Source organism: Rhinolophus ferrumequinum, chromosome 27 (assembly GCF_004115265.2).
Source record: "Rhinolophus ferrumequinum isolate MPI-CBG mRhiFer1 chromosome 27, mRhiFer1_v1.p, whole genome shotgun sequence".
Classification (NCBI taxonomy): Eukaryota; Metazoa; Chordata; class Mammalia; order Chiroptera; family Rhinolophidae; genus Rhinolophus; species Rhinolophus ferrumequinum.
Window position 1 is genome coordinate 13,588,332 of NC_046310.1, and position 22,217 is coordinate 13,610,548.

Consider the following 22,217-nt stretch of genomic DNA (forward strand, 5'->3'; position numbering starts at 1 on the left):
GTTAATGCACTTAGCTATGTTGATAAATTTACTAATGTTAAATTGTCCCTGAATTCCTAGAATAACTTCTACTTTTTCATGGTATATTTTTATTCAATACAAAGTTAGACTCCAATACATGGTTTGTACTTCTGTTATCTTATATAGAGATTCATTGATGGCAATTATTCCAAAAGCCTTAGACAGTCAGGTTCTCAGAGATGAGGACTTTTTCTTTCAGTTAGTGTGCAACTTCAAAATCATTCATGTGGCAGGACATAATCCTTTCTCCTTTTCTTTTCTAAATCCCCTTATCAACAGATCTTAACTAGTTCTTAAGCAATTATTGTAGTTAATAAGAGGTGAATTATCACAGTAATAATAATAACTAATATTTATGTTGTTTTAAATATGGTCCAAATACTGGTTAAAACACTTTTACTTGAATTATCTCATTTAATCCTCAAAACAACCCTGTGGGAAAGAATTTGTTTTATTAAAAGCAGTTTTTTTAATTACAAAAGAAGTATGTATTAATGCAATTGTGAGAAATTTGGAAAATGCAAAAATATAAAGAAATAATATTTAGAATAACTGCAAATAATTTTGCTGTATTTTCTTTGATTATTTTTCCTACACTAAATATATTTTGAAATAATTAAGGTACTCTGTGTATAAATGACCTCAATTTTTCTAATGTTAACATTTTCACCTAATATTACATGCTGAGAATTAACCCCATGTCATTAATAACTTCTCACAATATCATTCCGATGACTATTCTGTATATGTGACTGTACTATAATTAAGGATTCTCTCATGTATAATATTTTTAAATTCGGTTTTTAAAAATATATAATTATAACAAAAATATGTAGGCTGATGGCAGAACCTCCGGTAATGGAATTGTTTTGATCTTCCTCCTTAGTTCATGACTTTTTACTAATTGGTCTGTTGAAGATCTTCTCTTTATTTTATTTTAGTTTAGTTCAATTTAGTTTATCTCCTAATCTTCACTTCTTTTCCCTCTTCATCATAGGAACCCTCTCTAATGTTTTTACGATATACTCATATATGTGCATGTCTTTTAAAAATGCCTGCCCAGGATTGGTTTGTGGTAGGGCATAATTTCACCATGTACTGAAAAATGAAATTCAGGTGAAATTATATCATATAATTTATCATTTTAAGCTGTACAAATCAGTAACATTTAGTTGCACAACATTCACAATGTTGTGCAATCATCATCTCTCTCTAGTATCAAACTTTTTTATCACCACGAGAGAACATTCCCTACCCATTAAGAAATCATTGCCTATTACCTTCTCTCTTCATTTCCTGGAAACCATTGATTGGATTTCTGTCTCTGGATTTCCCTATTTAGGGTATTTTATATAAAAGGAATTATAAAATATGTGACCTCTTGTGTCCGGCTGCTTTCACTTAGCATAGTTTTTGAGGTTTATACAAGTTGTAGCATGTATCAGTACTTCGTTCCATTTTATGGCTGAATAATATGTCATTATTTGTTTATTGGATTATTTGTTTATCCTTTCATCACAATTTGTTTATCCGTGCTTTGATCGATATTTGGGTTGTTTCCCTCTTTTAGCTATTATAAATAATGCCGCCGTAAATATTTGTTTACAAGTTTTTACACAGACTTGTACAGTTTTTACAAGTTTTTCTTTTCTCTTGGATATATACGTATGAGTGAAATTGCTAGGTCATATGGTAATTCTATATTCAACTTTATGAGGAAGCACCAAACTGTTCTCCACAGCAGCTGCACCATTTTAAATTATCACCAGCAATGTGTGAGGCTTCCTTTTTCTCCACATCCTCACCAACATATTTTTTTTCCATCCTAGAGAGTATGAAGTGGTATCTCATAGCAGTTTTTATTTTCATTTCCTTAATGACTAATGGATGTTGAATACCTTTTCATGAGTTGGCCATTTGTATATCTTCTTTGGAGAAATATCTGTTCACATCTTTTGTCCATTTTTAAATTTGCTTGTTTATCTTTTTGTTGTAGAATTGGAAGAGTTTTTATATGTATATATTCAGCATACAAAATCCTTATCAGATATATGATTTGCAAATATTTTCTCCTATTCTCATTTTGTTTAGTTCTTTGGCCCTGGTTTTCTTCATCTCTTTGACAATATTTAAGACAGTTAATTTAAAGACTTGTCTAGGATGTCCAATGCCTGAGCTTCCTCAAGGATGGTTTCTCTCAATTTATTTTGTCCTTTGCATGGACCATGTTTCATGTTTCTTTGTAGGCATTAAGATTATTTGTTGAAAATTGGGCATTTGTGAAAACAAGCCACCTTTCCCAGTCTTCCCAGACTTACTCTGTGCTGGGATAGTTCTTCACTGATTAGCTGGGCCTACTCTGAACCTAAGGATCAGCCTGAGATGAAAGTTTAGAGTCTTCTCAGATCTTTTCTGTGCATTCATCTAGACTGGGTCTGTGTGTGGCTTTCACAAATTCCTCTGTATATACAACTGCTTTTGAATGTCTTAATTTCCCAAAGATTCATACCCTACTCTCTCCTAGGGCCTCTATTGTATGTCTCCATCCACAATCTCTTGTCTTAGGTTTCTTTGGGTCTGTAGTCTTCCTGCAGTTTTTATAAGAAGTGCCTGCCACTTTTCCCATCTGAGATCGGAGATTGGTGGAATAGACCCCAGTTGTTCAGGCAACCCCCGGACCCAGTAGAATGTTGCAAGTAAGAGCTGCCTGAGTGCAAATTCTGACCTAAAGCTTAAAAGTCTATCTTACTCTCTCTCACCTCTATATCCAGCCCTGGTTCCAAACCCAGCACATCCCAGCTCGTAGACCGTCTTCCTGGATTAGGCACAGTGGGATTTTTTTTCATTATTTTTCTAGGGATATTATTTATAATATCTAGAATTTTAAAAAATAAATATTTGAACATAATGGCTAATTTTAATACATTAATTTTTACTGTTCCTTACAAATTGCTGCATTTATACAGAATCTTTCTTTGGAGTGGAAGACCTCTCCTAAAACCCTTTGGTAATAACAATGCAAAAAATTAAATAATTGTACCATAGTTAAAGTTTTTAAAAACCAAACTGGATTTTTCTCAGATTCCAGAAATAAAAAGAAGAGTAGATATTTGTGTTTTAAATCCAAAGTGTATCACTCTTGATGAACTATATGGACACCTGGATCCCAATACTATGGAGTGGACTGATGGATTATTATCATCAACAATTCGAAATTATGTGTATTTTAACGCTACAGGGAATTCAAAGAAAGACAATGATCTCAGACCAAAGTCAAGAATCTCAGATTTATCTGATGTAAGTTTAGTATGGAATAATTATTTTAATTTGACTATTGTGAATTATTTCATTGTTTATCTAAAGACTAATATTAAAGCACCATTAGATACTAGGGTAAAAGTAAATTATTATGATTAGCTAAAGAAAGAAAAATTGTAAGCTATAAAAAAACCCAGAAAATATGCCATTGTGTTTTGAAATGGTCAGTATATAATAAAATGCCTTTAAAGGAACACAAAATAAATTAAGTGTAAGTGGAGGGTGACCTAGTGATTCAAGTGTTTGACACAAAATTCATCAAAGAATAAACATGAATAGCAAAAGAAAATTAAAAGTTGTATTCCCATTAGTAATAAGTAGAGATTACTAGTATTTTCATCAGCTAAAATATATTAACAAAAAGAAGATATTTTGAACCAAAGAGATTAGTGAAGCTTTTTTAAAAATAGAAAAATAATATTACATAATTGCAAGATTGTGAAATAGAAGTTCATACATGTTTGGGGAATACATACTGAGATTTTTAACTAGACATTTTTGATTTAGAAATCTTCTAATAATTTATCCTAAGGAAATAAAAATTTATTGAATTTTTGCTATTTTTTATATTGATATGAGAATGTTTTCTATGTTCACAAGTAATTACTTATTTGTCGTCTGTGCTGTACTTATTTTCCACAATCCATGAAAATAAGTTTATCAGTGTATTCTTTTGTAGATTCTAAGTTTTCAGTTACACCTTTCCCTAGTCTAAGATTATTCTGGCATATTGATGGTTGTTTAATAGAAAACATATAATAAACCCTTTTAAATCTTTAATGTGTATAATTTATTTTGGTGTAAATTATTAACTTAATTTTTCCCAGATAGAAAATTGTCCTGACACAATTGAATAATTCATGTCTTCCCCACTAATATATAAAAGGATAATAAATACCCATATGTATATAGGGCTTTCTACCTTCTTTACTCTGCCTCTCCATTTAAATAACAAAATGACATAATTTCAAAACATAACAGGTTTTGAAAGCCACCATTCAAAACCTATTGTGGCTTTGAATAGGTTTTAAAATCCAGAATATATTATCCAGTGTTATTTTTCAAAATTCATTTCGTAGCTATTCTGCAATTGATGTTTGATTTCCTCTTTGATGCAAGAATTGTTTAAGAAAGATTATTTTTAAGCATTCAGGTAGTATCTTTCTGTTGTCGCTGGCTTTATTATTAAACTGTACTTTTATTGCATTGTGATTAGAGAATGTTGTCTCTAGTGCGTCTCTTATTTTCAGCATATTTTAAGATTTACTTGATCGCCTATATATGATTATTTTATTTATTTCATCTACCGTTACTGAGAGAGATCAATTAGTCTTCTATGAATGTTCTTATCATTTTCTTTTTCTATTTACTATTGCTTTTAATTTACGCTGTTTTGTAAATATTTATAACTCCTAGATCTTCATTTCAGATTGTTTCCTTTCTCATTATAAAATCATGTTGTTTATCTTGTTTAATGTTTTTGCCCTTATTACCGTACCTGCTTTGTTTTTTCTTTTTCTTTGTTTTGCCAACCTGGTATTTTCATTATTTTGCCAATCTTTTTACTTGTCCTAAGTAAATTCTTTAAAGAGCTATCTCACATATAAATGATGTTGTTGGTACAAAATATTTTATTAACGATTAAAATGCATATAATGTTGGACCCACATTTTTAAAGATCTAGAGAAAGGAAGGTGATAGAGTGAAACAATGATTTCTGTACAGGGGTGATGATTGCAGGCTTTTGTAATAGGAATAATAATTGGGAACAGCCTTGGACTTGCTTGTCTTCCTGCTGCGGCTGGGGAATTAGAAGAGACTGACCACTGTTGCTTGCATTGCAATGTCCTGTGCTCAGGCCCACGTTGGGTCTCTGCCTTCATAGCCCACACCGTGCCCCCAGCACAGGTCTAGTGTTTGGTCTTCTCCCCTTTTGCTCTTGGTGGTAAAGGAAACCAGTTCCAGTCAGCTGATGCTGTATTAGTCACCCCTGTTGGGGAGATAAATAAATTAGCCCCACAGATTAAGAGTTAAGTATATGCATCGATCAGAATTTATCAGAGATTAGTCTGAGAACAACCTGTATTAGAGCGCATATTAAAAACGGAAATTCCTGGGCTCCACCTCAAGCTTAAGCAATTAGAATTGCCAAGGATGCGGTGTTAGAATCTGCAATTTAACAAACTTGCAGTAATTCTTATGTAGCCTAAAATTTTAAAACTCTATTGTGAAGGAAGGTCTAGGAAAAATAATGCACCAAAATGTCAACTATGGGGTTTTTTTGCAGATAGTGGAAATTCAGAGAACTTTTGCTTTCTTTCTTGTGCTTTGCTGTATTATTTGAATATTATACAATAGCATGTACTATCTTTCTGGGGGGGAAAAAACAAAAATAAAATAATTTTCTAAAAGAAAATGACCTGAGTCACAACTCACATTATACTGTGGTGGTTACGTGTTGATCTTTCCAGCTAGAGAACCTTCTGCCTTTTATATTTTTATCACTCAGGAAAACATATTGACATATAGTCCATTTGAGTTGGAAAGTGTGATCAAATAAAAATTTAAACATTATTGATTACTTATTTTAGGTTTTCAATCTTGAGTCCTCTGATACAGCAGATATTGATGATAATATTTTTGAGGAGATGAAGAAAGATACTAAAATTCTAGAAAGTCAGGGTAAGTGTTATTATTAAATTTAATAAAGCTAATTACTTAGATGACAAACTGAACCAATCTGACCTTTATTTATATCTTTAAAAACATTTTTGATTAAAGATTTTTGATGTTTTGTTCTTGTACTATTTATTTTTCCTCACGTGCTTATTTAAAATGTGTATAGCTTTACCACGTGTTATGTTACATAAATACGAGGGCTTACAGAGCCCTTTTAGTTTACAAATGACCATTAATATCTTACAAGAACCAAGTAGATATTATAGGTGGAAGTAAATATTGTGTGAGAAACAACAGACAATTTACTACAGTATTGCCTCCAAAGCAGGACTCTATAAGCCTGTGCCTCCCCAGGCCAGATCACACAACCCAGCATAGTCGTCTCAAATGAATTGCATGCCCATCATATGCCACTCGGCTCTGTGCCAGGGGGACAGAGAACATGTGACAGGGTCCTTGTTTCAAAGGAGCTGACAGTCTGCCCCAGGAGCCCCAGGCATTGCTGTTACTTCCATGGTGAACCCCCTTTCCACCCATCCACCAGTAGTACATTTATGTTACAGACTTGGAACGAGACTTCTGCTGTTGCTTCTACTTTCTTAGAATTCCTAAATTCTTTGTGTGGTACTCTTTGGTATTCAGTGTGGGAGAGTACAGTGATTGGGCATGATAAGTTTCCTTCATAGGATGTTAAGAAAATCCCCAAGGCAAGGCATTTCAGTCAGTAGATCCTAACTGGATCTAGTGGTGATATCTGCGTCCTAACTCCACTCTCCTTTTCTTCTGGAATACTTACTGTCTGTCAAGTGCTTACTACTTTCTTTCTCCATAGTGACCATTCATACCTCGTGTATCCTGACCAGTAGATTTTCTAAAACTATCTAGCAAGGTGGTAGGTGTAGAGTATGGAAAGAAGAGTAGATGGATTCCCAGTGTGAAATACTCTAAATAATCTATTTGATTCTTTCTTCAAAGGGCATCTATTTCCCTTTCCTATTTCCCAGGGGCAGCATATCCAAAAAAATGTTCCTGAATGGAAGGAGGAAACTCACAAACCATATTATTATGGGAAAGATAAATTCATGGCTCTTTCTCTTAGCCCAATTTTAAGGCTAATTATACAATTCAGCTATCTAAGAATATTGAAACAATGTTTAAAATATATTTAAGCATTTATTAAGTATATGGTATGAATATTTACTCATATTTAATAAATATTAGAGACTACATATAAACCCATTCCCTCTTGTGTTTTCTAGGCTATAATTTTTAGTCTTAATTAGAAAATATTTTCTAAATAGAATATTTGCAAAATAATAATGAAAGAAGACTGATATTATTCTCAGTTACATTAAAAATATTTTTCTCTCCAGACTTCGATTGGCAGTGGATTGTCCTAGATGGTCCAGTGGATACCTTTTGGGTAGAAAATCTGAATTCTGTGCTAGATGACACTCAAACATTATGCTTACCAAACAGTGAGAGAATAGCTTTAACTAATAAAATAAGAGTGATTTTTGAGGTGGACAGTCTCTGTTATGCCAGTCCTGCTACTGTTAGCCGATGTGCAGTGGTCTACATGGTAAGTTTTCAAAATCAAATTTCTTAACAAAGAAAATATATTGCTTAGGGTAATAACTAGTCATTATGTTTATTCTGTTGTTACTTCTGGATCCAACAGAGTGATCCTAGCAGTTGAAAATTGTGTGTCCCCTAAAGCCGCCTAGCCCAGAAATGAATATGAATGTAATTACTGCTGTTATTAATACTCAGGGACTGGAATGTCACTATTTTCCGTAGCTTTAAGTAGTACTTTCAGTAGACAGCTTAGGCTGCTCGTATGATTACTTTTCCAGTAGAGGAAAGATTGCTCGGAAGCCTTTTCACACCCATTCCACAACTCTCTAGACTTGTGAGACACATTATTACCAAGTGAGTGGTGAGGAGGTAGAAGGAATAAGTGTTTTCTATACATGAAATTAATTATTAGCCACAATTAGCCCTATGTTCTAATCTAGTTAACTCCTGTAAAGAATACAGCTGCATAGTGCTGATTTTCTGGATAAGCAGTTCCTCTCACTATATACACACATAGCTTCAACACACCTCTCTACACAAAATCCCCCAACTGCTTGTTGTCTTATAGGACCATGGTTCAAAATCACAAGTATTTCAGAGAAGGGTAATTCTTTATACTTTTTTGATTACTTGCCCTTTAATGAATGATAATTCTAAATCATATTTGGTAGGGTTAGTAGTGAATTAAAAAGATAGTAAGAGAGTAGGTGGACACTGTATTTTTTTTTATTTACATAAAATTATCTGGTGCTTTTTATTGTTAGGACCCTGTTGCTCTGGGATGGGAGCCTTACGTTAAGTCGTGGCTTACGAAAACTTCTAAAATTATGAGTCAGTCGGGAGTGGATTGTCTTGAATTCATGATTAATAATAGTGTCAAAAATGGACTACAGTTTATAAAGAAGCATCAGAAATTTCAGCCATTTCCTGTACAGGACATAACAATCGTTACAACTCTCTGCAGAATTCTTGATGCTTTCTTTGAATTCCTGGGTAAAAATGGAGGCTTTGGAGAAGGTGAGTTTTTCTTCCCTAAGTCAAACTGATGATATTATATCTTAGCTAGTCAATGCCAGTTGTTTATCACCTTCCATTAGATTTTATAAAAGAAAGAAAGAATGACCAAGAATTTTCAGTCTGTTCTAACCAACAGCAATCCTACACATGGAACAAACTAAAAATCATTTACAGAGGAGCATATCAATAAAGTAAATTAATATCATGCATAAGTGTTGAAGGGTCACAAGAAAAATGAATATAAAGAATTCTTAGAGGGTCTCTATTAGGGAAGAATGGTTTAAAAACTCTTTGGAGATAGAAATAGGGGGGCAAAATCCATCCAGACAGAATCTTAGGTGTAAGTTGTAATTATGGCATAAACATGGAAAGTGGTAAAAGATCTGTAAGGAGCGATCAAAAGGGGGAAGTGGGGAGGAAGGAAAGAGTAAAGGGGGTCAAACATATGGTGATGGAAGGAGATTTGACTTTGGGTACTGAACACAATGCAATATACAGACGATGTATTATAGAATTGTACACTTCAAACCTATATAATTTTGTTAACCAGTTTCACCCCATTAAATTTAATGTTAAACGCGATTAAGAAAGCATTATGGCTGAAGGTATGGTCTCTGGTATCAGAAAGCCTGCACTCGACCACTGTTTCTATCTGGTTCCTGATGAGATGGCAGATTAGCACAGGCTCCCACCTCTCTCTCCAAAACCTGATTCTGGCTCCATGAAACTAACAAATTTTGAGAAATCCCAGGGGTAACAAAAGCTGGTTATGGTTCCAGTAGGTGGGGGAGGGGGCACTGCAACCCTAAACAGAAAACAGCTGGGTACCAAGAATGGAGATAAAGTGAGGGGAATATTTAGGTTTGCCCTTCCAGCTTCTCCTTATGGCTCTTGAATAAGCCATTGTCTTTCTTTTTGCCAATTAGCACACCACAGCACAGCTAGAGGCAGCAACAAAATAGCATATTCACAATGCAATGAAGCCTGACTAGGTTAGGGAGCCGGTAAAAACACATGTCCTTCTACTGCCAACCCCTTTCACATCTTAAAGCCTAAATGGTTAAGAGAGAGAGAGACCACAGTTGAAGAAGCGTACAGTGATGTAGCCACTATTGAAAATGATATGACCATTCCTTTAAAAAAAACACAAAAGAACAACAACATAGAATTATCATTTAACCCAAAAATGACACTTCTGAGTATATTCACAAAGAACTGAAGAGGGACTCAAACGGATATTTGCATATCCGTGTTCACAGCAGTACGATTTACCGTTGTCAGAAGGTGGAAACAACCCAACTGTCCATGGATGGAAGAACAGATAAACAAAATGCAGTATATACATACAGTGAAGTATTATTCAGCCATAAAAATAATCAAATTCTGACAAGGCAAAAATATGGATAAACCTTGAGGACATTATAGTAAGTGAAATAAACCAGTCACCAAAGGTCAAGTATTGTATGAATCCACTTATAGGAGCTACCTAGAAAATGCAAATCCATAGAGAGAGCAGAATAGAGGTGACTAGGGTCTGGGGGCAAAAGGGTGGGGGATGGGTAGTTATTGTCTGATGGGCACAGAGTTTCAGTATGAAATGATGAAATATTCTGGAGATGGATGGTGGTGATACAAAAATGTGAATGCACTTAATGCTATTGAATTATAAATGTTTAAACTATATGACATTAATTACATATATTGTGCCATAATAAAAACATTTTCCCACAAGACTGTATATTTGCACACTTTAAAAAGCTGATGCCTGAGGGTTTAGCTTCCAGTCAGCTTGAATCTAGGTGCTGAGATTCTCCCCTTTGGGACACTGACAGGTATTGGCACACCCTCACCGACTATGAGCTACTAACAATATAATAGGCTGCTTGGACAAGCACAGAGAGCTCAGAACCAGGAACTGAGGCAGGTTTGAATGACAGCGTTCATCTATATGAAGCTACTCCGTCAACACTGGGAGAGGTGGTTGTTTCATCTACTAGATAGAAATCAACACAGAGTCAAGCAAAATGAAGAAACAAAAGAATATGCTTCAAATTAAACAAGATAAAACCTCAGGAAAAAAAATTAATACAATAGAGATAAGGAATTTACCTGATAAAGAGTTCAAAGTAAGGGTCATAAAGATGTTCACCAAGCTAGGGAGAAGAATGGATGAAAACAATAAGAAATTCAACAAAGAGATGGAAATATGTAAGTACCAAATAGAATCACAGAGCTGAAGAACACAACAGCTGAACTGTAAAACACTCTAGAGGGTTTCAACAACAAAGTGGATGAAGCAGAAGAAAGACAGTGGAGTCAGTCAGAACAGCAAAAACAAAAAGGAATGAAAAAAGTGAAGATAGCTTCAGGGACTTACGGAACAACATCAAACAGACTAGCATTCATAGATCTCCCAGAAGGAGGAGAGAGAAAGGGGAGGATAACTTATGTGAAGAAATAATGGCTGAATATTTCCCTAACCAGTGAAAGGAAACAGACATCTTGACCCAGGAAGCTCAGAGAGTTCCAAATAAGAGAAACACAGAGAGACCCATGCCAAGACACACTGTAATTAAAATGTCAAAAGCTAAAGACAAAAGCAGCAAGAGAAAAACAACTTGTTATGGGCCCAGCGCGCTTCCCCTGCTGCACAACTCTGCCATCTAAACACTACTTGTTTTGTACAAGGGAGCCCCCCTAAGACTAGCAGCAGATTTTTCAGTAGAAACTTTGAGGCCTGAAGGAAGTGGCATGCCATATTCAAAGTGCTAAAAAAAACCTTTCAACTAAAAATACCCGGTCAAATTACCATTCAGAGAGTTTTCCAGACAAGGAAAAGCTAACAGAGTTCATCACAACTAAACTGGCCTTTCAAGAGATGTGAAGTTAGAGGGACTCCTTTGAGCTGAGAAGAAAAGTTGTTAATTAGTAGTAAGAACACATGTGAAAGAATATATCTCACGGGAAACGTAGATTCCTAGTAAAGGTGCGGGTTAATCACTTACAAAGCTAGTATGAAAGTTAAAAATAGTAAAAAAAGAAAACCTATCATAATTAGTTAAGGGATACACAAGCTAAAAAGATGTATAATGTGGCATCAAAACCAAAATATTTCAGGGGGACAGCAATGTTGAGCTTTACAGTGGGATCAGCATCACTAATCATCAGGGAAATAAAAATCAAAACCACCATGAGATATCATCCCATACCTGTTAGAAGTATATACACAAAACGTAATATAACTCAGCCACAAAAAAGAAGGAAATCTTGCGATTTGTGGCAACATGGATAGACCTCATTATACGAAGTGACATAAGTCTGACAGAGAAAGACAATATCATATGATCTCTCTTATATGTGAAATTAATAACAGAATTATTTATAATCACAAAAAGCAAAATAATCTGAATTTCAACAATAGAATGGGTTCATACTAAGGTACAGCAATATCACGTTTCAATAGAAAGGCATGAAGATAGACTTAAAATAAAAGGCAGAATGAGAACCAAATCTCTTTAATTTTTTATTTAAGTTTAAATTATAAATATATATTTAATATTTAAATAGTATGTATTTACATAAAAGACCATAATGAAATGCATCAACATTTAATGGTTATTATCTGTGGGTGGTGGAATTATGGGTGATTGCTATTTTCTTCTGTATGCTTCTCTTTAGTTCTACATGTTTTACAAGAATCGTATGCTATTTTAATATAAAGAAAACAAACATTTTAAAAGAATAATAAGCTAAAAGGAAGAATGAATAATTCATTCTTTGTGTTTCTGTGTTGAATGCATGACTAGGACGAAAAAGATGGGTGCTGGGTTGGAAGGAGACAACTACCAGCTGCCTCAAGTGTACCTGTTTGGTGTTTGTTTTGATAAATTTCTTATTTGAAAGCACATAGGCTTCGTTTTTAATGCTTCACTTTATTAGGAACAATTTATTATTTAGTTTGTAATGTGTACCATCTTTGGAGGTAGTCTCCTGGATGTTTTAAAGTTTTCATTTTGGAACGATGAAACTGAAAAAAAGTTACCAGGTTAGAATGAAGAACAGAAGTATGCAGATTTATGCTTCAGATAAGGATCAATTTAGACAATTGCAGGTACAATATCTGCTCCTCTTTTCTTAGAAAAGTAACAACCATTTTGGCCAGAGAAGATAACTGTATGTGAAACAAGATGTTCTCTTGTCACAATTTACAAACTAAACAATGTTAAAAGTTAAACCTCACTAATTAATCAGCTAAATTTTAGGTCTGTTGTTAATTGCAGAAAAATACTTTCTTTTTTAAGGTGAAGATTTGAGGGACATTTCTGAAGAGACTGAAGAGAAAAATTCTTCAGATTCAATAGTTTCTGTCAAATTCAAGGATATAGAAGAAAGGTCAGTTACATTCATTCAACAGATGTGTTTTGGTACCTACTAGGTGCCAAACACTCAAATAGGCACAAGATTACTTGCCAATGAAGAATACTTTTGTAACTTTGTAACATCAAAATCCACTTAAATTTAGTTTATTCTAACTTAGATTTATTTTATTCCAGCTCAGATAGTGTCCTTGTGTATCTAATACAAGATTTTTATGCTACGTTATGAATAATCTGAATACATTTATCCAAACTGTACATATTTGAGAAAGAAATAAAATTGGCATGAATATATTTCATGAATCTACCATTTATGAGCTGAGAAATATTGAACCAGTTCTAAGTATTTTTGAGCTTTGCTTTTCTCATTCATAAAACTGGAATAATAATGTGATGTGCTAAGTGTGTAGAATAGTGCCTGGTGCATGGTAAGTGGTCAATAAATTATAGCCCAAACCTTCACTATTTCTTGCTTATAATTTGCAGTAGCCCATTAATTGGTTTCCCCATTTCTTCCAGTCTATTTTCAATCTGACAGCCATATATTGCTTTTCATTTTTATTAAATAGCAAATAACCATAAAAGAATATTTATAAATTATGTGTAAGATAGAAATAACAATACACAAATACCCATAAATGCACCATTCAGTCATAGAAAAAAAACCATAATTTATCTTTGAAGTTCCCTGTGTACCTATCTAGATTTTATGGTATCCCATTATCTGAAATAACTACTGGATTTTTGTTTTAATATATTCCCAAGCAATATATTTTTAAACTTTGCATGTTTTTGAACTTTAATGAAGTCACTGTCTCTGTTTTTCTATATCTTACATTTTTTTCAATGGCATGTCCCTGTGAGTAATCCATTGTTCATGGAGGGGTTCTCCATTCATTTTCACTGCTGACTAGTAGTTCATTGTATAAATGTCACCATTTATTTATCCACTGATAAACATAGAGGTTTTTTAAAATTTTTGTTATTATAGATACTACTTTGATTAATATGCTTATACATATCTCCTGGTATTTATATGCAAGAGTTTGATTTTTTCAAACATAAATTAGAATGTTTCTTTTTATAGCCATTTAACGACTTCCCATTACACTCAGAGTAGAAGGAAAAAAACCTTAATAAAAAAAAGCTTTAAAAACACCTTCCTACCTCTCCATCTCCTAATCTCTTCCATTAACCATATATGCGCTTCAGTGACACTGGCCTTTGTCTTCTTCAGTTCCTCAGACTAGCCAGGATTCTTTGGCCTCATGGGCTTGACACATGGATTCCTTCTGCGCAAATGCTCTTCTTACATCTTACCAAATCTCACTCATTCCTCAGGGCTCAGTTTCACTGTTGCTTCTTCAAAGAGGCCTTCCCTGACTTCCACAATCTAAATTTGTTACCCCTACTATTCTCTTTATGGTATGCTTGACTCTTCATTACACTTGTTTTGTTCAGAGTAATTGATAAATAGTAGGAATTCAATAAATATTTGCTCAATAAACTATTACACATGACTAGAAATTTCAAATAAAATTGTACATGTGCATTATACATTAAAAATTGCCAATAAATTTCAGCTCAGTGATATATTTTTAGAATTTTTATAATTTATAAATAATTTTATGGTAGTGCTACATCTTGAATTATTACGTATTTAAAATATCTTCATATCAGGCCCTTTTGTTCAGTCCCATCACCCACAGCCTTTTCACTGCAAAATTTCTGGGTTCCACAAACCAGGATGACCTGGGTTGACCCAGACTGGAGAAAACTCTCCCCAGAGTCACACTACCTGGCTTTAGCCAGGTTGAACTAAGTCAACCTCTAGGATTTGGTTAAGAGGAGTACAGAGTGAGTGACTATTCACTTACGTCTTTCTACATAAAATGGAGAATTATCAGATCCTATCCCAAAGGACAGGTAAACTCTCAACTAATAAATTGACCTAAAATAAAAATGAATCATATGTACAAATAAGTAAAATAAAAGTTGACTACAAATCTCTTACACATATGGTACTTTAAAAATAGTAGCAGTGTATAATTTACATGACTTCTCAAAGGAAAATTATACATTAACTCTAAAACTTTTATGTCAACTATATTATACTTTTTAATAATGAAACTTTGAAATGATATTGAAATAAATTACTGAATGCTTTCTAAAAATTTTAACCTTCATCCTTCCACATTTATCTACGGCAGAACTGAAAATACATGGTATCTGGGGAAACATCCTGATCAAGTAAAAATAATGATTCAAAAGCTTTTCGTGTTTGCATTTACTTGGGCATTTGGAGGAACTTTAAAACGGGAAGATGAACATGAAAATGACATACTGTTGTATTCAAGTTTTAAACTTGATTCTCTTGCAAGAGTAACCTATGATTTTGACAAACTTGTTCATGAATTATTTGAAAGCAATTCACAAGTAGGTAAGTTCTGGAGGGGGAGTCATAATGCTTTAGAATATTTAAAATTATTTATGATTAGGCTTATATTGATTAGGCCCTTCTTTTAAAATGTGAAGATTAAAGGTAAAAGAGGGTTAATACCCTTTCTCCAATGAAAAGAGGCTGAAGAAAATTAGATTCCTGGTTGATTCTTGTTGCTACAAGAAGCTGCAATTCAAGTAAGGCAGAACAACAATAAAGCATTGCAACTATGAGCTAAGCTGTATAGCTGGGTCTATATTATATGTGTCATCTTGTAGCAGAAACTTCTGTAGATGAAGAATATTGAAGTTTAATATTTACTTTTTGAAAGAATAATATTTTTTACATTATTTTTAAAGCCTTAGATTTTTTTTTTACTATTTGTGGGTTTTTTGAAGCAGTTCTAAACCTTCCCAATTAGCTGTTATTGATTAAAGGAACTTTGAACAGATAAGGAAATCATAGATGTATCAAAAAGAGAAAATATTGAACATGAATGTATTTTTTTAATAGAGAGATGAGAGCTAAAAATACGACCAAAAGTACAAATCCTACTAGTTTGTCTAATGTAAGTTTTAAAGTATCATTTGAGGTTATTTGTAAAAGGTCCAGTTAAGACATCCATGTTGCAAAGTTTTTGTGTTATTTCCTATGGGAATTAACATATAGTATCAAAGACATTTGGTATTTATATACAGTGGTATGTTATTCATCCCTAAAAAGTAGGAAATCCTGCTATTTGTAACAACAGGCTGGACCTTAAGGGCATTATGCTAAGTGACGTAAGTCAAACTGAGAAGACAAATACTATATGATCTCACTTATATGTGGAACCTAAAAAAGCCAAACTCAGCAAGAGAATACAGCGGTGATTGCCAGGTGCTGGGGGAGAAGGGGGAAATGAGGAGATTTGGTCAAAAAGTATAGACTTCCAGTTGTAACATAAGTAAGTTCTGGGGATGTAATGTACAGCAGGGTGACTATAAGTAATAATATTGTACATTTGAAAGTGTCTGAGAGAGTCAATCCTACATGTTCTCACACACACCAAAAGACAACAATGTGAAGTGATGGAAATGCTAACTAACCTTATTGTGGTGATCATTTCCCAGTATGTATGTATCAAATCATTGTTGTACACTTTAAACTTACACAATACTATTTGTCATTTATGTCTCAATAAAGCTAGAAAAAATTTTTTGAATCAATAATACCAAATGTTAGCATGGAGGCATAGTCACAGGAACTTTCATGTATTACTAATTGGGAAATAAAACAATACAGCCACTCTGGAAAGCAGTATGACAATTGCTTAAAATATCAAATATGCACTTACCTAATCTGACTCAACATTTCACCTCTAGATATTTATCCTGGAGAAATGAAAACTTATATTCCCACCAAAACCTATACACAAATGTTTATGGCGGCATTCATAATTTTTAAAAAATTGGTAACAACTCAAATGTTTTTTAGTGAGTGAATGGATACACAAATTGTAGTACATCCACACAGTGGACTACTCGGCAATGAGAAGAAATGAACTATTGATGAATATTGAGGAATAATATGGATGAATCAAATGCATTATGCTACATGAAAAAACTCAGTTTCAAAAAGTTACATACTCTGTGATTGAATTTATATGACATTCTGGAAAAGGCAAAATATAAAAATAGGGAACAAATCGGGGGTTAGGGTTGGCAGAAGAGTCTGAACACAAAAGGGGTGGCACTGGGGAATTCATTAAGGTTTTAGGATTGTTCTGTGTCCTGCCTATCATGGTGGTTACAAGAATACATGCGTGTGGTAAAACTCATAAAACTGTATACCCCAAAAAGTGGATTTTACTATATGAGTATGTAAAAATTTTATAAATGAGTCAAAATATATAAAATATTAACACTGTTATCTTCATATCGTGAAACCATGGCTAGATTCTTTTGCTTTTATTATTCTGTATTTTCCGGAATCTATTAAGAAAAGTTATTACTTTTATAATGGAAAAGTAAATGTAATTTTCATAGAAGTATCCAGGTTCTCTACTGTATCAGTTTGACCACAACCAGTATACTACTGGCATTAATAATATCCAACACATGGTAATAAGCAGAACTTCTTGGTAAGATTTTAAAGTATATCAGATCATGATTCACATTGCTTTCTGGATATAAAAAGACAAAAAGTTAATAAAACTTAGCTTGTATACAATTAAATATTAGAAGGGGAAAAAAGAAAGCCTGTTTCTTATGTTTGAATACACCCTTAGTGAATAATTATTTCTGGTTCAACAATCTTTCAAATAGAGATCATATCACTAGTGAAACATTCTATAAATGAACTTTATCCTTACTTTTTTTATTTATCATTTTCTCTTTTTTTAATCATTTTCAAATGTAGGCATTACTCTACCAACTGGTGAACATTCTATCTTTGGGTATTTTGTGGATATACAGACATGTGAATTCGTACCATGGTCAGAATTACTTCCTAACAGTCAGACACTAATTCAAAGAGGTAAGAGTAATTATAAGAATCATACTCTAACTTCTCTAAAATATTGAGAATACTTCATATATAAAAGTAGTTATGTCAGCAACTTTAAATACTGATGTAGTCCAAGTTTGTGCAGGTACCAGTTTAGATCTTTGTTTATAAAGCATAACTTAAAAAATGACCTTTGAATATTGCTTTCTGAGAAAGTTGGAATGTATTTGATTGAGTCAGCTGTACAACTATAAAACTGTAGATCTTTGAAAGTCTTACTAATGGAAATATTTATTATTTTAATTACTGTGATTATTTAAAGGAGAAAAGGGAGAGGCTCTCTTCTAAAATAGGAAAAACATGTAAAAACTGCACTTGATTGTAAAGGAAACTGCTAATTAGAAAAGAATAGTTGTACTTTGACAAATATCCATATATGCTATATTGGTTTTATTCTCAACCTTCTACTTCTACATATAGAAAAAAAGATACAGAAAATTCTTGTACTTTGAGAACTTGGTTGAAGTTTGAGACAGGTACTTAGTAATCAAGCTTCATGTAGATTTCTTGCAAATATAAGAAATTCAATAAATGCAAAATGAATTTAATTGCTTTGAGGTTAGGTTTCTTTCATCAAAGAATTTCATAGTTTGGTTTATAAGACTTTTTGACAGAAAACAACCAGAGCTATCAGAATCATAAAGCATCTAGAAAGTTCTAGCTCTAAATTAATTTCATTTGGAAATACCAAGCTTCTATTGTACAATATTTGTCACCACAAATATTTGTGGGTAATCATATTTATTTAAAACCTCTGAATTTTATATCATATGTTAGTGCTAACATTGGGTCATTTTTATCCTTAACTTTTACCATTTTATATATATATTTACCATTATATATATATATGTATATATATATATATATACATATATATATAAGTATAATGGTAAATATAAAATATAATGGTAAAAGTAAAGGATAAAATTTATATATATATATATAAAATATATATATTTATTTTTTAACTGAATATCAATGCACATAGCTCAGTATCTTAGTGTACCGCTCCTATGGGAATTGTGTATTTTCTCCAAATCTAAGATTAATATCCATCATTGGATCACTGGTAAAAATATTTATAATTTAATATTCATTAAATACAGTAATATTAATCAGCAAAGATCTTTACTTGCATAGAACTATCTTTAAAATTCACTACTTTTTTGAAAATTACAGAACAGTATACACACAGCATGGGAACTAGGTGACTAGGATATAGGGATGAGAAAGAGACTGACTTTTCATTGTGTACCTTTATATACTTTTGAATTGTGTACCATGTGGATGTATTAGCTTTTTAATTTAAAAAAGAGTGAGTAAAGCATGAGGTGAGGCTGTGTTGTATTTATCCCTTTTGAGAGTTCTGGCTGTGTAATGGGGTGTAATGTGAATTGGGATGGTATTTATAAGAAGCTGTGAAATCAAGAGGGATTTGGTTTAGGGGTGTGTGTGTATTTCATATAAAATTACCTATGTTCAACTGATTTTTAGTAACAAAAATGTCAATTTCACATGGTTCAAACAATAAAAAGATTGGGGATACTAGCACATGTCTGTCTGTACAGTGGAAAATTCCAATACAGAGGAAGAGACAGAGAATGGTGAGGGAGAAGGATTACTCAAGAAGTGAAGTTCTTAGAAAAAAGTTTGCAGGAGGCTTTGGCGGGAGAGCTACCGTCTTCATTTTTACTGGAGGGAAGGAGACGGAGATACGTGCATTGCATATGAGAGCAGATTCGGAGGTTTCATGGTAGGAAAGTCAGAGTTTACATATTGATGGACTTAGGAATGTGTGTGGTGAGCTTTCCAGCTGAGAGAATGAATGAAAGGGACAATTGCTGATATCAGCAGGGACCTCCAGGTACTTGCAACAATTTTGGTTTATCTGTACATGTTCGAATTGCTTTATAATGTTTAGACTTTCCCAGAAAGTATTTAGTACCTAAAAGATTATGTTAACATTTACTTATAGATTTTTCTGAAACTTTAAAAAAAATTTTAACTTAGGAACTTCAGTCCGAGCTGATCTTCAAGAATCGGGTGAAAACCTCTTGAAGGCAACAGAATATAGAGAGAACATTCATCACACTGCTACCAGAGACACAACATGCCTTTCTTTTCTCATAAGCCTTCTTTTAAAGAATTCCTGCCCTGTACTTGTCACAGGTATTAAAAATATTTAAAGAAGGAGAATTCCAGAGTTTGGAAGAGGTCTAATAATTACGTAGTCTAACCATTTTATTTTACAAGTTTTTTTTTGGGGGGGGGCTGGAAATGTGCCCTAAAAAGCTTCAGTGACTATATCAATCTATATTCCCATCAACTGTTTATGAATGCCCATTTCTCCACGTTTGCTGGGACACCATAAGTCTTTTTCATCTTTTCATTACCTTCAAGACAAATTCCAAAAGTAGAACTATTGGATTAATGTATAGTATGGCTTCCATAGCCTATGGGCTGAGGGCCTGCAAGGGCCACTGAAGATATTAATATTGATTGGTTTAATTAGATTTACACACATAACCATGTGCAAAGAAAAAAACATTATCTGAGTTTTAAAAAATGTGCACACGTAATTCCTCAAGCCAATGCTAAAAAGTTTTCAATCCTTTACCATTATCAAAGGAGTAATTCAATACAGCTCCTGCTCTTTCGTAACATTTATTTCAACCCATTCAGTTGCCTTTTCCAACTCTCTAAGTTGTGTTGCCTTTCACTATATCAGTGGCCCAATTCTACACTCAATATTCAGGCAAAATGAAGTTGGAACACTCAGATAACCTGTACTTTACCTCCAATTTGGTCTAAGGAAATTCTTATTTTTACTTAATATTTGGTGAATTGTAAAGTCATGACTTCCCTGATCGGCTGCAATAAGGAGTTTATTAAAATTTTCCCCCAGATTGTGTTGGTAAAATTTTCGGGGAAATTAATTTCATGTAGTAGTTTAGCTGTGCTATGAGCAAAAAATTTTATGATCGGCTAAATGAACATTAGATAAAAATAATGGTTAACTCCTAATTTATTCTTTTGTTAAGAGGTAAATAACTTAAATAATTTGAGAGGTTTTCATATTAACTACTTGGTTTACCCACTCTTAATTACATTTAAAAAAAATAAAAAACAAAACCATACTTTTCATGCAATTTTCGAATGAAAGAAAATATGATTAGTTCATTTTAATATGTTAGCATCTCTTCATTTTCTTGCGTATAAATCTAATCTATCTTTCTGTCCCTTAGGAGAGTCCGGTGTTGGGAAAACCACTGCCATTAATCAAATGATTGAAAAGTTAGAGGGCTCAGGAGCATTTGATGTGAAATATGGGTCAATTTTAGGAGAAGTCCTGTTATATAATGAAATTAAAAAATCAAGGTAGTGTATATTAAACTCTAGATTTGATTTTTCTGGTTAAAAATAGTTTTCTATAGTATCTTAAATGTGCCTTGTTTTAAAAAGCAAACCTGTTATATAAAGTACAGAAATATTCAAAAAAGAAGTTAAGAAAATCGTTACTTTTCCAAAGTATTAACAACTAGATTAACTCCTTTAAATGAGAAATTCTTATATGTATTTTAAATATAACTAAATTTAAATTTTCAGTTTTTTTCTACCTAACAAAATGCAGCTACGTTTTCCTTCCTTGGAAAATGCACCTAAAACATGAAAAGTGTTGCATGAATTGGTTTTGTCGCACTAGAAATATATGTCCTTCTTATTGACTATATTAGGTTGGTACAAAAGTAATTGTGATTTAACAGGTGAAAAGTAATTGCAAAAACCGCAATTACTTTTGCACCAACCTAATATATAAAGAACTTTGTCTCTGTTGTTCTGTGCGTCTCTCTTCCTGAAGAAAAAAATGAAAAAGAAATCTAAATTGTGCAAATAAAAAGTGCAAAATGTTGAAGTTAATTCTAATTCCATTAAAATATGAGAGAAGCCTGCTGTTGTTTGCATTGAATAAGAAGAATTGTGGAGAGGCTGAGATCAGACCTTTCCTCCAATCATCAGGTTCATATTTCCAACTGCCTATGTCACATCTATATTATGTGACATCTAGTATGTGAGATACTGGATATCTCATGAACATCTCAACATTAACAGAGCCAAAACATAACTCTTGATTCCTCCTTCCAAAAGTATTCTTCCTCCACTGTTTCTTTGATATGAAATATGGGTCAATTTTAGGAGAAGTCCTAAACTGCAATAATGAGACCCAGCTATTCAAGACTGAA

General features: G+C 33.1%; 1 protein-coding gene across 1 annotated transcript in view; it reads left to right on the forward strand.

Moving 5' to 3' along the window:
* DNAH14 (dynein axonemal heavy chain 14) overlaps window positions 1–22,217 on the forward strand; it is a 200,405-nt gene that overhangs the window by 89,303 nt on the left and 88,885 nt on the right. Inside the window, exons 37-45 of the mRNA XM_033099365.1 lie at window positions 3,103–3,318; window positions 5,931–6,021; window positions 7,392–7,600; window positions 8,361–8,613; window positions 12,915–13,005; window positions 15,200–15,429; window positions 17,830–17,946; window positions 19,987–20,145; window positions 21,222–21,357. Of these exons, the coding sequence (XP_032955256.1) occupies window positions 3,103–3,318; window positions 5,931–6,021; window positions 7,392–7,600; window positions 8,361–8,613; window positions 12,915–13,005; window positions 15,200–15,429; window positions 17,830–17,946; window positions 19,987–20,145; window positions 21,222–21,357 (1,502 nt within the window). The remainder of the gene's footprint in view (window positions 1–3,102; window positions 3,319–5,930; window positions 6,022–7,391; window positions 7,601–8,360; window positions 8,614–12,914; window positions 13,006–15,199; window positions 15,430–17,829; window positions 17,947–19,986; window positions 20,146–21,221; window positions 21,358–22,217) is intronic.